This window comes from Fusarium tjaetaba, assembly GCF_013396195.1.
Source record: "Fusarium tjaetaba strain NRRL 66243 chromosome Unknown NRRL66243_c0000087, whole genome shotgun sequence".
Taxonomy (NCBI): Eukaryota; Fungi; Ascomycota; class Sordariomycetes; order Hypocreales; family Nectriaceae; genus Fusarium; species Fusarium tjaetaba.
The window spans coordinates 34857-50949 of NW_023501283.1; the positions used below are offsets into that span (position 1 = coordinate 34857).

Here is a 16093-nt window from a genome sequence, read left to right on the forward strand (position 1 = left end):
GTCGACACGCGGTGTTGTACAACGACATGATAAACACATAATATCTAGGAAGGCATTTTATAAGAAAGAGTATACCACTTTATTTGGATATCACTGTAATCAAGGCCCTCCCCCCAACTATGATAGCAGATATCATATCTTTGTGTTGTGGCTGGATATATCGGCCGTGTCCACCGTGGTCTCACCACCGATACTGACCTGAGTGCCGTTCTCTGACGGCTTGCCTTCCACCTCGCAATGTCGGCATCTCAACGTGCTGAATTTAGTGCACTGGGTTACAGAAACTTCAATGCTTGATGTCCGACAACTGCAACAGGTCCAAACCCAGCCAGCTTGTTGTTCTTTTAGTTGTTGTGACTGTAAACCTTCCCTAGACGCGATAGCATCTTGCTGCTCCAGCCAGCTTCCATATATGGTTTTGGAATCAGTCATGTTTGCCAGAAGTGATCTGTTTGAGCAGGAAGAGCTTTTGTGTAAATGAATTGTTTGAACAGGAAGAGCTTTTGTGTGAATGAATTGTTCAGTTTGTCCCAAGTCAAAGAGCAAGGTCGCCATACGAGGTTTTATAATGCAGTAATGATAGTTGTTCTGATCGTCACTGAGGAAGACATCGAGTACTGATTCCCTGTTCCTTGGAGAAAACATTCACGGTAAGATCCAAATGTGTTATTCACTATTTCAGCTGACACCTATCGCTGAGAGCTCATATTCACTACGCAGAACTTGGTGTTGCTCACTGTTGATTGATAGGGTTTATGACACCAAAGAGTTCACGGAAGTGTAAGTTTCTTGCCAGAAGATAGAGTGATATCACGATCGAGGGGCACGATCCATCCTCCTCATTCCTTCTCAATAGTAACAGCCCCGCCGATAAAGTTCGCTCGAGATGCTCGCGGAGTATCTTGAAATGAAGCAGCCATCTCGGAGAGGCCGAGAGAACCCTAAGTACCTAGGTAGGTACATCAAACAGTTCCCGGCAGTGGCAGTGGCAGTTTGTTGGTAAAGGTTAGGGTCACTAAGTGATCCAGTGGCACGATCCATCCTCCTCGCCCCTTTTCAATGGCAACAGTCCTTCCGATGGAATTGCCTGGATTCCATGCCCCGAGGAGTTCCCATTCCTTTCCGTCAGTCGATTCAATCCACACCACGGTTTTGTCTACCTTTGGGGAGCCCTCCCGCTGCGTCAGCTTAACGTAGACAATACCCTTCCCCGGGGTGAATGTAAAGCTACTAATAGATCCCATATCAATAGTAACCATAACGTTGAAAGGCCCAATGAATATCCTCTTTCTTACAGCATCCTTCGGTTCAACATGATACTGTTCTCTAGTCTTGGAGATTTTACCCCCAAAGGCAAGCATACCAAGCTGCTTGTCATCAACGACGTACATGCCAGAGCTCAGTACTGTACCAATGAGGCCACCACCGTAATCACCAGTGATACCATCCCACTTAAGAGTATCTGGTCGTGAGTGGAACGCAGCGCTGGGAAAGCCATCTTGATTGATGTTGGTGAGCGGCGCATATGACCCGGCATATCCAACACGGAGAAGATAAGGATCAGAGGGGTTATGGCGAAATGCTGAGAGCAGGACCTGGGAGTTCAGACCAGAGCCGTAGTGGTGGATCTGTCTCTCGATGCGCTGAAGCTTTCCTCCATAAATGAAGTCCCAGTATCGGCGGGCATTGCCGTTCCAGCCCCAGTGAGGTATGTTCGGCGTGTAGCCTAATACACTGTTGACTGTCTTTTGAGCTGACTCGCTGAAGCCAAAGTGTCTATAGAGTCAGCAAAGGGCAGCACAACACATCAGATTTTGATCTCACCTTGTCCAGTAGTAAACGCCCTCTTGGCCCGTGGAGTCCCACGCCATCTCGCTTCCATAAGGAATATCTTGCGCATCCCAGATTTTAGCACGTTCCATCATTGCGTCCTCGACAGCTTGTGCTAGAGTGCCATTGACCTCGCGCCTCAGGTCCGTCAGAACCTCCCCAAACACCGTCTCGCCCATTAGACCAACTTCTCGGTACGACACATCTCTCTGGTACATCCGCATAATGGTCTTTTGAGCCTGATCCAAGTACCAGCTCCAAGGTTTGGTTGTTAGCTCGGGATATGCTCGTGCGACACGATACATGGACCAGTAAGCCACCACGACGTGAACATAATTGTATGCACGGTCGACACTCTCCGCAGCTCCCTTGTCCCATGACGTCCAGGAAGTCCAGTCACTATCCGCATCATAAGTGTAGTTTAGTTTAGAGTCATAATAAAAAAGTGACTTGTACACTCCGTAGTTTTCCTCTTGGATTCCACCCCAAATGGTGGTCTGAACGAACTTATCCAGCTTGGCTATCTCTTCAGCATTTGGCTGAACCACCTGCTTGAGCATGGCTGCGACATAAGCACCGGTGCCACCTTCATCACTGAGGCCTGCAATCCAGACTCGTGGATCCTGTTCGACGATTTTGCGCTTCTCATAGTCGTAGGTCATGACCGATGGAGATCTCTTGAAAGGGTCTGATGAATCATTGAACCAAGCCTCTGTTGTCAAGAAGTTCCCAAGGTCATTCAGTGTCTCTGATGTTGGTTTCGTAACGAAATAGTGGACAGTCTGCACCTTGCCATCATTATACTTGATGTTGACACGAACTCGTCCCCAAGCAGATGATGAGGGGATTAGCTCATAATGTTCCCCGACTTTCTTGATCGCAAATGCGCCTTCCGGTGAGACATCGATTAAAGCAATTCCAATATCGCTGAGAGGGTAGAGTGAGGCAGGGAGGTCCCGGGGGATAGTGTATCCAGGGACACCGACTACAACAGGTGTTCCAGTGTCTTTGATGGCGTTGTCAAAGTCGCGAATAGATTCGGATATAGTGAACCGGACACCAAACTTGAACGAATCGCCAGGCTTCAACATCTTGGAAGTCGGTGTGTTCCAGGGCTGTTGGTCCTTCCATTCATTGTCTGCCCACGCCTTAGTGAGGACCTGCCACTCGTAGAACCCTTCGAAGGTCTGGCTTGCATAACCAGTTGACTCAAACCAAGGTTCTTTCAGATCCCGATAAGCCTCCATTGGTGTCTCCGTTCCATTCAACGGCGTGACAATGAGGCCATTGCCAGTGCCTTTTACTGGCGCGACGCGGATGTGGCCAGCATCCATGCCGATGTAGGGATCTGCGAGAGAGCATTTGGCTTGCATCTCTTTGGCTGTCCTGCCGGTGAAGATACTGTTGAACTCAGTTGGGAACCCCACGCTGCCGAGCTCAATAGTGTCATTCCCATCGTTAGTGATGGTGAAGCGTAGACCCAGGTCATCTTGATAATCAAGCCATTCGCGAGTGATGTTGAGAGGGCTATCGGGCAGTGTCGGACGAAGATTTGATGTTGCAAGAGCAGTCCCCGTGCTGATGTTTTTCACAGGCTGTCGCTTTTGAGCAGAATCACCGTCTGTCCATGCTGAGACACCTTGTTTGCGATATCTATACGTAATGTCACCCCAGTGATACTGTCCATTCTGGGCGCGGACATCAACTCGATCAGATGGCAAGAAGTCAAAGGTGTCATGCTCTGAGACTAATGATACCAGGACTTGAGCGTCGCGAACGATGCGGGCTTTGAAGTTGTTGGTCTCGATGTCGATGTAGCCATTATCAAGTCCAAGGTTGTCTTTTTGGGCCAGGACCCACGGCACTGCGAAGGCGAGACCTGCGCATAGCTGTTTGAGGAAGGACATTTTGGATGACAAGGGCTGATGGGGAGGTAGGGTTTTCCTCTGGTCTCAATCGTGCGTTCTTATGGGTACAAAGTTCTGTGCTTAAGCCATCATGCTAAAGCCACGGCGGATCATTGCCGTGTCCTCGTCATGCATGTTAAAAGCCCGAGTTTAAGTGATGGACATCAATCAGCTACATAATTTCTCCGAACCACTGTGATTATACTCGTATTAGATGCGGCAGTCTGGAGAGTTGATCACTCGAATGGTTTGCCCTGATTGGTACGCCTGTAGCTGTGCGCGCCAAGATCATCATAACTGAATCTGGTAACCCCGAGTCCATCCATCATCCCCATGTTACTGAAATGTCACCTTCCGTAAACATCGATCCATTTATAGAGCTGTTCGTCGGTACTTGAGAAGATGGGACGCGGTCAAATCAAGATGTTGTTGAGAGCAGAGGAGGGAGGGGTTTCCAGTTATTGGGATATGATCATCAGAAGTAAAAGTCAATTCAGTAAACCCATCAATCAAAAAAGTACACGACGTCATTACAAGCCAGCCATTGGAAAAGAAAGGCAATAGACTTTAGGTAGAAATAGCAAAAGTTATGCGGTTTATGTGGATCGAACACATGACCTTCAGATATCGTATGATGATTGAAGTTTGACTTCAGTCTGACGCTCTCCCAACTGAGCTAAACCCGCTTGTTAAAATCAGAGTCCTTGCTAGCCTAGATGTTCGCCACCGTGGCGAAATGTCGCCGAGACAGCGAATGGGGTCGCCGTGATATGCACACAAAGCTTAACATCAGTCACTACTGAAACAAAATGTGATTCCTCTTCTTTAAGCTATCACGGAAAATGCTATGGGAGTTCATGCCGCGCGCTTTTCGTAATGGTCACAATACGGGGCCTGACCCAAGCATCATCCGGCGCTTCGCTAATCGGGTTGGAATCAGCCTGTAAAATCGGATTTGAATCCGCATGGAAGATGGGGTTGGAGTCGGCATGTAAAATAGGATTCGAATCAGCATGCAAGATTGGGTTAGAGTCTGCCTCCGTTGAAGCATTTCCTCCCCTTCTCATTGCCTGTCCCCGAAGACCCTGCCCTGGTCTTCCAGCTCGTGGCATACTATCGTTCTCAGGATATGGCTGCTGAGGAAGTGTAACATCGGCGGGCTGTGGCATTCCATCCTCCTCAGGGTACGCGAGTGGAGGACGGGTACCATTGACAGCTCGTGAGTCAACTTCAGTGTACCTATTACCCTCTGTCCCTTCAGCTTCCGCAACGCCGATCTGAGGCAAGACCTCGACCGCGGCGTTGCCTTTACCACTTGAAGTATCATCCTTCTTCTCTGGAGTCACTGCAGTCGCGTGCGGTGTAGAAGGGCGATCGCGTCGCTTGTAAACACAGAAGACTCCAAGGAACAAGAACCCGATGAACGAAACACCGCCGACTGTACCTCCGACAATCGCAGGCGTAGACGACTTTTTGACCGAGCTGTCCCCTCGATTTGCTGTTGAGGTCGGAGTCTGTATAATGGTTGTGCGAATTACGCTTTGGAAAGTACTCGTGGCATCGCTCGTCTTGGTGCTTGATTTGGGATCGGGTGCCTTGAGGGTATAGATCTGAGCGCCGCTGTCGCAACAATCGCTTCCGTCTGCTGGAGGGCAGCAGTATTTATTCTTTCCGCACGTCTGCAGTGGAAACCAAGTGCCAGATTCCGCTATCTGATGTTAGGTACCATTTCTGTTGGGCGGTTTGCAGGTGACTTACTGTCCATGCAAACCTCTGGGCAATTGGACCAGTCTTTGTTCTGACAAGCAGCGCGATAGTCGTATTTTCCTGGCTGGTTGCACAAGCCGTTTGCCAAGCATTTGTCGCCCTCCCCAAAGTAGCAGCATGTAGAGTACGTCGTGGTTGAGTTGCCGCATGGTTCGTACTTGTAGTCTTTTGCTGCGTTGATACCATTGGGGTAATAGCACGTCGCTAATGTTTGGCTAAAGAGCGCGCACAACAACACAAACTTGTGCATTTTTCTTGCTTTATGGTGCTTCTGACGATGCCTACTTCAAAGATCTTGGGAAAGATACAGTTTGTGCAACAACAAATTTGGAGAAAGGGGCAAACAATGGCCTTTAAAGCGCCTCTTGATCCCAAATGTTTTCAGCCCTCCCAGGGCTGAGGTTTGTGGCTTGGATAGCGTGAAACTATCGCGACCGGACCCTGCAGCGACCGATCAGCCAAGACACGGCGTTGGTCTAGATTGCCCAAGTCGTTTCTGATTTGACGCCTTAGCGAAGATCAAAAGAACCAAGCATTCCTAATATTGCGGTAAACCATAAATAGGTAGCGTGGGCTGAAATCGAGCCTTAGTTCTGAACCGCCTTGGAACTCATGATCTTCGATGGAGCGAGTCACGATTGCGCCAATTATCAATCACATGCTTCCGCACCCTAGAAATAAATATTTGCCTACATAGCACCGTTTCTGACAGACTACAAGATTGGCGGAGCCAGGCATGGATAGTCTTGTGTATGGTAACTACTGGCGGAACGCGAGCAATCTTCTCTGTACCCTACGACTGGTGGTTGAGAAAACAGATACCGTATGTTAGTTGGGTGAAGCCAAGAGAAACACATTGCTGAAGAGCTGGAATTTCATAAGAACTAAAGAGCAGCTTGAGGTTAAAAGGAAGAAGTTAAAGCCCATTTGTACTGTCTGTCGCTCTGCGGTGTGTTTCAAGCAGGAATACGCTTTAATTGAACGAAGTCATACTTAAAATACCTCGAGGTGTTTTGCCATACTCTAAACTTTATCTACCTCGAGATTACTTGTGGTTTTTGCCTTCTGGGAAATATCATAAACTTTCGTTCTGTCATTAACTGGCGCACCGACAATTTTGCGAAACTCAGAAACAAAGTTGGAGGAAAATAATATATAATTTTGGTGCCCTCTTGAAGTCCCATTCTATTTTCTTTGCTCTTTTAATTTTTTCACTTTCTCATATCCTCAGCTTTCACGTGGACCACCTTTCCACTTCAACATTTGTGCGAATCCATTCATGATGGCCAGCTTCAGGCGTTTTGCCGACCTGCCCAAAGAGCTAAGGGATATGATATGGGACTATGCTAGTCACCGCAACCTGTGCGGCGTCCAGATATTTGAACTTCGGACTCCCGAACCTAAGCGAGATGGCGAAACTTCCGGCGCCACGACCTCGGGCATTCGACCGCCCAGGCACCTGCTCGATGCACCACTACCGAGCAAATGCTTCCCTGCTCTTGACGGAAGCCCAGGCAACTCGAATGCCTCTAGATACATGGCGGACGTAGGATTATGGACTGCCTGTAAAGAGTCACGGGGCGTCATGGAGAAGGCCACGCGGGGAACGAAGAAAATCCTTGAAATGCAAGCAAAGCAGAGATATCTGTACTCCCCGTGGCAGGAACATGTGCCCGCGAGTATCTCTTTCAGCACTTCACAGCGACTTCTGGTTCAGCCCCACGCAGATCTCTTTGTGATTCAGCCCAGCAAGATCGAGGACATCGACTGGTCACAGGTGGCTCGTGACATCCGAAACCAGCTGCAGCCCAGAGGATTCCGGTTCGGAATTCATATTGGGATCGAATTGGATGGCCAGTGGGGAATCCGTCAGTCTGATGATTATCTCTACCTGTTGTGCGACGCCTTTCGAGACATCCGAGCCCAGTTATGGATAATCGACCATAACCTCAAAATCAGAGAAGACATCGACAAGAATGAAATCAATAGCGGCAACAGAGTCTTCTATACTTGCGACAGAAGGTTTGTAGAAGTCGATTGGAAAAGACAAGGTCTGAAACACTGGCGATATATCAAGCCACTTGAAAGAAAATGCGGATTTACTGGTGAATACGAGTCTTCAATCAGCCTTGCGGAGCGTTTGGACAGGAAAGCAGCTGATTGTGTTTCCGATTACCATGTCTATGGTCAGTATGGAGAAGCAGAAGATGCGAGATTCAACTGCGAGGTTAAACTTCTTGGCTGGGATGACCTATGAGAATAGAGGGGAGAATCTTACGGGGACTTGATATTGAATATGGCTTGGATGTTCGGTAAAGTTATTCAGATAGCTGTAGGCTCAAAACTATTCTTCTTTTGAGACCTAATTCCTTGACCTCTTTAGATAGAGGGCTCTATCTCTCCCTTGTTTCCATGAGCCTCCAATGTCGACTGTCTGAGCTAGTATAGTAGCCCAATTGCTGATTGGGACGGGACGAGACCAACTACAAGTAAGCTTCTGTCCCATTAGACTAGGTTCTTGTCGCTGTAATCTCGCCCGTGGTGCTTTGTCACTAGATTGTTACAAGTGGCGATGAAGCGATAACGAAAAGGTGCCTAACTTTTAGCTGGACTTTTGATCTGCACTTCAGACTTGTAGTTGAGAGATTAGAAAAGATACCCAACTCCGACCACAAGACGCACTAATTGGATTGTTCTTCGCGAATAACTGCCCTCCATCTGGGCTTACACTGGAGTTGCTGTTGGGTTTTGGCGCAGCGAATCCATCTCGACAATAGTCCAAAGATACGAACACTCCATATCCGGCTACGGAGAACGGCTCAGATACCCGTGGATTCAAATGGAAGAATAAAGTCCAGTAATGACACTTTGGCAAGGAATAAACTTTCATCTTGGTGGCTGAACTGCAAATAAAATTTCTGAGCACAAAGTCAAATAAACAAGAGCCATGACTCAGACCGCAATGCAAACCGATATAAATAGCTGGTGTCTCTGAAGATCACGGAATCAATCTGTAAGTCCATTGTTCACATTAACACCATCGAAGCAAGAAGCACGAACCACCCTGAATCTCGGATCACTCACGACAACGCACAACTTGCACCCCGTAACCAATCACTTCTATACCGGGCCCACAGATCTATCAAATACTCAAACATGGCTGAGTTTAAGAGATTCTCCGAGCTTCCCAGAGAACTCCGAGACCACATTTGGAGCATGGCCATTCGGGATGATCGCCCAGGAGTACATATTTTCGGACAGTACGACACATCAAAACGATTTGCAAAAGGTAGCCGCTTTCTAAGATCCGGTAACGTTGTAAGCGATACATGGGCTGAACCTTCATGGCGCCGATACTTTGAGAACTTGAACCAAAGCCGCAGCGACGAAAACATCTCAACATACCTGATCGATGGAGGCTTATGGACAGCCTGCCAAGAATCACGGCTCATCATGGAGAAGCGATTTGAACAGTCAAAGCGGAAGCGTTATGATGAACACACTGGTCCAAGATACGATGAGAGCAAAAAAGTCTTCAGAAAAGCCACAACAGGCTGCTTTGCCGGCACCCCTCTTGAGCTGATGACAGTCTTTCCCCACCGGGACCTGTTCGTCCTTCAGTCCGATGACTTGAAAACTGTCGATTGGTCCTTTATTGGATATGAAGCTTCGATGGCGACTAGTGCGGAGGGCTTCAGAGGGGTGAGGCATGTCGCAATAGAGTACAATCCAAAGTGGGCGTGTGAGATAGTCCATGGCGGCTGCCTGAGTGATGAGATATGGGCGATTAAGCAGGCTGCATTCGAGGCGTGGGATGGTGTCTGGAAAATTTGGTTTATTGACACCTCCCTTAAGCGAAAGAAAGACGCTCCAGCACTCAGAGAAGAGGCAGAGAATTACCACGACATCAATGCCTTCTATGCCAGCGACAGGAGGTTCGTGGAGGTGGATTGCAATAACTGGCACGACCTGGAGAAGGAATGGGAATACATCAAACCTGTGGAAGACATATCGGATGACGGCTTTAGTTCTTCGATATTTTTCCTTCACGACTTGGAGTCGGACCTCTACGATCAGCCATTTCTAACTTATGATAATTATCAGGACCCTTATTGTGCTATTGGGATCCTAGGATGGGAAGAGTTATAGGTTCAACCAGATGCAACGTGGCTGAGTACAGTAAATATGAACTCCTTACGTTACTGTACGTATAATATAAATGATTATGATATACATGATACTCGGGGTTCTTGATATATACATCTTAAAAATTGCAGTCAAATTTGGAATGCAACATCTTGTGCAGGTAGACCGTGAAATAATTAAATTTTGCATGGTAAGGTAGCTCTAAGAACCAAGTCACAAGTCCCTTAAGTCCTGTCGGCTGGAATAAGCTCTCAGCCCCAAGTCTGAACTACAAATATCACATCTAGCTCAAAACTTAGACATTAAACCATAATGACTGACCAATCCCTACATAATAAAGCTGATAAGAGGGAAACCTAGATGATGACTCTTTGGCGAGCCACAAATCTTAACCGCGAATCACACACTTAGCAATGAAAGCTTAAGCATATGTAGGTAGCAGATGACACAGACCGTAAAGTATAATTGCCTTTGTCCTTATCATAAGAATCCTCGCTCTCACCAATATTCTGGCCAGATTCCATTTTCTAAAAAGTCTCTCGTATACAGAAATTCTCCAAGAGCAGTGCAATCGACAATTGCCACAACAAACACTCCAGACCGCACTCCACTCCCAGAAAACACCTTTACAAATCTCACTTCTCATCATTTACCGATCATGGCGAATTTTTCTGATCTTCCCAGGGAGATCCGAGACATAATCTGGGCGCTCGTCCTTCGAGATAATCATCCGGATGTTCACATATTTGGGCACCGCGATGAGGACAAGAAAGGCATGGCTGAGGGCCGTTCTCTCATGCATGGCAACCTCTTCAGTGGTATACTCTTGGAGCCATCGCCCGATAAATACTTCGCCAACCTGGACAAGGACCGCAAGAACGAGAACATGTCCACGTATCTCATCGACGGTGCAATGTGGAATACCTGCAAAGAGTCGCGACTTGCCATTCAAAAGCACTTCAGCCATTATCAGTGGTCGGGTGATGAATGGTGGCTGTACGCGCAAAGGTCCTCTAGAGTTTGGGCTGAACATCCTTGGAACAAAGTGTTTCGGATGCCCTCCACAGGATACTTCGAGGGAGGCTCCCTAAATTATTTGACAGTCTTTCCACGCAGAGATCTGTTTGTTTTCCAACCCGTTAAACTCGACGGTGTGATTCAGTACTCTTTTGGGTCACGTCAAACGAAAGGTGCCAAACAGCCAGTTTTTCAGAGACTCCAGCACATTGCAGTTGAATATGACCCAGAGTGGTGGGACCTATTACATAGTTCGGACGTTCCAGCAATCATTCAGTTGATTGGAAATGCTTTAGAGCTGAAGAACATCCAAAAGCTGTGGATTATTGATCATAACCTCAAAAGAAAAAAGAACGCGCCAGCTTTTGACGAAAAAGGAGATCACTGGGCATCGCTCAACGCATTCTACGCAAGAGACAGGAAGTTCCTGGAAATCGACTGGCTCAATTATTCTGGCGCACTGGATGACTGGGAGTTTGTAAAGCCAGGACGGGACACACCAAATAAATATGGCGATGCATCGGTTTGCCTTGTGCGGTATTTAAACGACGTTATCCATAACAGCCGGACTAGTTCTGGATATCGTCATTGCCGTGTTCAGCATCATCCGCATTACTGCGAAATCGGACTTCTCGGGTGGGACGAACTTTGAGCCCTCGATTTGAGATAGAGCCTTTCCACTATCAGCAGAATGATTAGTCTTGCCAGGCTACCAACTGTCAACATGAAATGTATTTGATGAGGCTCATAATATCGTTGAAATAAGTATTGACAATTCGTCTGTCCGAAAGCATCGTCTGTCCGATTGCCGTAGTCTTGTGCTGATGCGTGGCTGTTTAGCATGATCAAGATTGCGAAGTAAAACCCTCCCTTGAACAGAGACAAGTACTAAATCACTATTCACAACAGTATCACTTCTAGCAAAAAGACGATCATTCTGCCGGATGGTGTTTAAAAAATAGAACATTCTAGCCGGAGTCTGGACTATGGGGACCTTGACATCTTCCGATACGATCACGGAGCACAACACCTCAGCATCATGCTCGTTGTGATAACGTGTCTCATGAACTATCTGTCAGCCTGCGGCCTTAGGTCTTGCGAAGGGATGGGGAAATCTTACCCGTACGTTCTGACGACGACCCTCGAACCCCTTCGTCCGAGTCATCCCTGTGCTATCAATCAGCCGCCGTGAAAGAGAAATGAGGGAGGTTGCGTCTCTGCACTGGCTCCGGTATTGACCGGGTTCCCAGGCGGCACCACGAGGAGGTTGTAGAGTCCGACTTCGCCGCCTACCTCTCCTCTCACATTAAAAATGGAGGGTCAGCATCTTCCCCATTCTTTAACGAATGCTAAAGGAAGCATCGGATTGCTATAGGGACGAACCCATCCCAACCGAGCCTGGCGCTATGCCTTATGAGACTCTTCTGACCAAGAACCTTATGGAATTGATACGCGTTGGGCCGACGACAAGCATCGTAGCAACAGGGACAAGCCCTCCTAACCGAGCCTGGACGCTATGCCAATGGGACTCTTCTGATCAAGAACCTGTTAGCTAGGAACTGATACGCGTTAGGTCGATGACGAGCCCCCGACCGAGTCCAGCGTTCAGTGCTAAAGAGACTCTTCTGGCCGTTTGCAAGTTTGCATGGGACGCGTCAGGGGTCGTGGACAAGCACTGCATAATGTCAACATTGATAACCAAGCGCAGGATCCTTCAAAAATAACGTTGTCCCACTCGCCCACGCTTTCAGGGCTATCAGGCATCGTGACACCGGCGCGCTGCATAATTGCCATTCGCGACGCCTAGGCCGTTCCTCTTTGTGGGGTGAGGCCCTGCAGTCGACTGTTCGATTTATCCGATTCGGTCGAGATGAGTACTAAATTCGTTTCGTTCGATCGTTGGCTCATCTGCTCGTCCGTGCCCGGTCGGTCGATCGTTAGGCTTCGGACTCGATATGCCGGGACTTTGCTTCGATGGCACTGGAGGCTCATAGGGGCACTGTTCAAGTCAGCCGTATCTGCTTGCTCTTGGTTGCAGTGGAGGAAGTGAAGGCGCTGTCACTCACCAAAGCTTGTGAACTTGAGTTTGGCGATGGATGGGATGGCTGTGGATGAAGCAGAAGGATTTCCATGTGTGCAGGGATGATGAAGTTGTCAAGTCTGGGAGCTCGAGACGAAGTTCAGTTAACCCGTCACTGCTTTGACCAACTTTGAGGAAGGACCGTAGCCGTGATGATGACGCGTCGTACTTCAGTGAGGGAAACCAGTGCTAACCGCTGCCGTAACGTGGAGGAAGGACCAAATCCATTCGAGAGCCATAACAAACGATCCATTTCTGTCTCCAGCTTGAGAGATTGCTTGAGTGCTGAGGTAAGCTCACAAAGAGTGTTCATTTTATCATGATGTTGGTTATTGACGAGGCTTCACACAGTCAATCAATACTTTGTGCTCCTTCAACAGATTCAGGTGATCTGAAGTCTGACTGGGCTCTAAGCCTCATCATAACCCCTCAAAAGGAAGCTACTGTGAAATTTCCATGGAAATATGTATGAGAAGTGACTTCCATTCTTTGGTGCTGTCCACTTCCAAGTCACGCACATCTCACTTTCCATCTCCATACGAAGCGGAGAGAAGTCTCCTGGATCACCCAGACAACAAGTCCACTGTAACTGGAAGGCATCTCATGCTCGACAAGCTCGTCGTGTTGGGCATCCGTGTTGGTACATTGGGCTCGAGAAGAGAGACATGATCATCCGACATGATAATCGAATAAAGATCCAAAACTATTTAGCATAATAAAACGTGGATCTCATTCGTCCAGGACCTCGCATCTTCTCTGCATTCATTATCATTGAGTCTTGTAAACTCTCATGTTGAAGTTTCACCTACGATCCAAACAAAAAGAGTGCACCAAGTTACACGAAAACTCACCTAAATACTGGCATTTTTTATGACCATTTTAGACCAAACACCGTCGCGTTGTCACAACCTCGAGTCAGACTTGACCGCCATGGTATCCTTGTATTTATATTTGTGCAAGTACCGTATTCTAGTGCCCTTTCACAAGATGTCCAAACTCGATTTTCTTGAATACGGCCCATCCGAATTATCCCCTTGATCTGTCCAGTTGAATGAACATTAAAAGCCTTCAGCATTCCGTATTCGCCATATTGTACAAGCGAAGGCAATTCCGCAAGATAACGAGCGCCCTCGAGCCTCAGCCATTCTATAATGAGGCCCTCGAGATAGAACCATAGCCCCTTTCACCAAAATGCGTTAATGTGTATACCCATTGTATCAGGTATACCGTTGTAGTTTGTTGTTGTTTACTGATCTCCCCATAGATTTGTTCCTCCATTCTCGGCGTTACGCCCGTCAATGTCTTCGGAGTGTAGGGATGGGGACATCATAGCCTGGTCAACAGCCTCAACATAATCGACTGGGGAGTAATCTGCGGTGCAAACTCGTGGGCGGAAACGACAATAGCTTTTTCCTCCAGCTCGATTGCGGCAATCTGCCCGTTGGCATACATGTCCATAAACACAGTTTGCTCTGCGACAAGCTCCCCCACGGGTACAAGGTACAGAACGTGAGAGATGTTCAAGCGCTGGGAGCAGGTCCTTATCAATTGGTGCATGCTCATATCCACAGTTGTCGCTCTCGCATGAATTATAAAGCTGTGCATTATTGCAGAATCTCTTTTCCTGCGATAGCAGCTTGAGACGTCTTGCAGCATCGGGATCAGGCGGGGGTAAGTAAGCGTCGAGACGGTCCTCGACAGCATTGATGGCAACACATCCATCTGGGATGTCCTCCTTTCGAGGTAGAGACTCAATGTTGCTCTTGGTGATACTGGAGCCGCGTCGCCAATCGCCTGTCAGGTTCTTTGTGCTTGTGCCGTAGGTTGATGGCGAAGGTGTGCTATTCTGACTGGATGTTTTACTGTCGCCGTGAGAGAACTTGCAGCCGCTGCCATATCGGCAATTTCCCTGCACATAAAAGTTGCAGACCGAGTTCCCATCATTCGAGTTTCCTTTGATCGTAGAATTTGTGTAAGGTGCGCTGACAACTTTGCCCATATTGTTGGACGACGCAAGAGCCGCCTTTGTTTGCGTAGTAGAATAAGCGTATGTGAGTGGCACATGGCGGAACACGCCAGGGAGTTCCTCAACATTCATACCGAGTCTGTCAAACTCCTTATGAAACAACACACTCGGCGTTCGAATAAGCGTGAATCTTTCACGGTTGCCCCTAAAGGGGATAAGGTCGGATACGTAGCCCACGTCGTGGCAGGCCGCGAAGTAAATATGCTTGCACTGGGCGTTGTCGGCGTACAGGCGCAGAATGGCCTTGACTTTAAAGTCGGCGTTTTCTTTTAACTCGCCCGCGTCGATGAAGTCGGCGAGGCCGTATGAGCGGTTGAACCCGGCTGTGAAGGATGAGAAGGAGCGCTTCTCTGCGCCGGCGAGGCCGTTCTTGCAGAGCGCTTTTGATAGGCCTGTGAGGTTGGCGTAGACGCGGACCATGACCTCGCAGGATTCGAGACCTTTGCGGCGTAGACTATCTTTGATAGTGTCGTTGAGTTGCTTGGCGGCTCTGCTGCCGCCTTCTTCACCGTCTTTGACGAAGCGTTCGTCAAAGATGTAACCATCTCCGTCGACGACTACGAGAGCAAAGGGGTTACGCTCTTGACCTCTTGCGAGCTGCTTGTAGCGCTCTCTGCCCTCACGCTCCTCTTCATAATCGCTTTTAAGACGCTTATAGTCTTCGATAAGAACAGCGTACTGGTCGAGAATATCATTGAGGGCGTTGTTGTTGCGGAACTTGGCAAGCTTGTCAGCTGCACTGTCGATTGTCGCATCAGGAAGCATTGTCGGCGGACGACGACGACATGCCCTGCATTGCCGAAGATTCCGGGAAGATTTGTGAGTGAGGAGTGAGGTGAAAGAGGAGAGGATATGCTGTCGCTTATGGTGAAGTGCGGGCACAAACGAATGCTGGGCAATTTTAAAGCGGTAACGGTAGATGAGATTGCGGTTGCGGAGTCATGTGATATGCCACGTGTGCTACTCTTCAGGCGTCAACGGCGGGAACCCAATCTTGTTTGAGGATGCAGGAAGACGAAACAAGGGCGGCCACGTAAAGATTGTTTCACTTGGTTTTGTTGTTTGTTTTTCTGTGTGCGCACTCACTTTGTTGCAGACGTCAATGTTTGGCTTCGTGAATTTGGTCGACGTTAGTTGCACCGCCCCACTATCGGCACTGAAACGGCTTTCATCTTCATGGATGCCATAAGACTTACACAGAAAACAAGGTCGTGCATGTGTTTCTTTAAACTCACAAAGAACATTCCGATGTTTCAGAAGTTGCAACTAATACACTGCCTCTTTCACCTTCATACCCATTCTCGTCTCGTCCCAGCTCAT

The 16093-nt window shown here is 48.1% G+C and overlaps 6 protein-coding genes across 6 annotated transcripts; 3 read left to right on the forward strand and 3 right to left on the reverse strand.

Moving 5' to 3' along the window:
- Positions 1-962: 962 nt before the first annotated feature.
- FTJAE_4548 (glycoside hydrolase family 43) lies at positions 963-3737 on the reverse strand (the record flags this gene model as incomplete). Its single annotated transcript, XM_037350963.1, has 2 exons — positions 963-1776; positions 1825-3737. 2 exons carry the CDS (start codon positions 3735-3737, stop codon positions 963-965), a joined length of 2727 nt encoding a protein of 908 aa, XP_037208261.1.
- An 845-nt stretch (positions 3738-4582) lies between these two features.
- FTJAE_4549 (uncharacterized protein) lies at positions 4583-5754 on the reverse strand (the record flags this gene model as incomplete). The annotated part of the gene is made up of 2 exons (XM_037350964.1): positions 4583-5445; positions 5496-5754. 2 exons carry the CDS (start codon positions 5752-5754, stop codon positions 4583-4585), a joined length of 1122 nt encoding a protein of 373 aa, XP_037208262.1.
- A 1032-nt stretch (positions 5755-6786) lies between these two features.
- FTJAE_4550 (uncharacterized protein) lies at positions 6787-7761 on the forward strand (the record flags this gene model as incomplete). Its single annotated transcript, XM_037350966.1, has 1 exon — positions 6787-7761. One exon carries the CDS (start codon positions 6787-6789, stop codon positions 7759-7761), a length of 975 nt encoding a protein of 324 aa, XP_037208263.1.
- Positions 7762-8660: 899 nt separating this feature from the next.
- On the forward strand, positions 8661-9653 carry FTJAE_4551 (uncharacterized protein; the record flags this gene model as incomplete). The annotated part of the gene is made up of 1 exon (XM_037350967.1): positions 8661-9653. One exon carries the CDS (start codon positions 8661-8663, stop codon positions 9651-9653), a length of 993 nt encoding a protein of 330 aa, XP_037208264.1.
- Positions 9654-10308: 655 nt separating this feature from the next.
- On the forward strand, positions 10309-11319 carry FTJAE_4552 (uncharacterized protein; the record flags this gene model as incomplete). Its single annotated transcript, XM_037350968.1, has 1 exon — positions 10309-11319. One exon carries the CDS (start codon positions 10309-10311, stop codon positions 11317-11319), a length of 1011 nt encoding a protein of 336 aa, XP_037208265.1.
- Positions 11320-13993: 2674 nt separating this feature from the next.
- Positions 13994-15538, reverse strand: FTJAE_4553 (uncharacterized protein; the record flags this gene model as incomplete). The annotated part of the gene is made up of 1 exon (XM_037350969.1): positions 13994-15538. The coding sequence occupies one exon, from the start codon at positions 15536-15538 to the stop codon at positions 13994-13996; it is 1545 nt and encodes a 514-aa protein (XP_037208266.1).
- Positions 15539-16093: the final 555 nt, after the last annotated feature.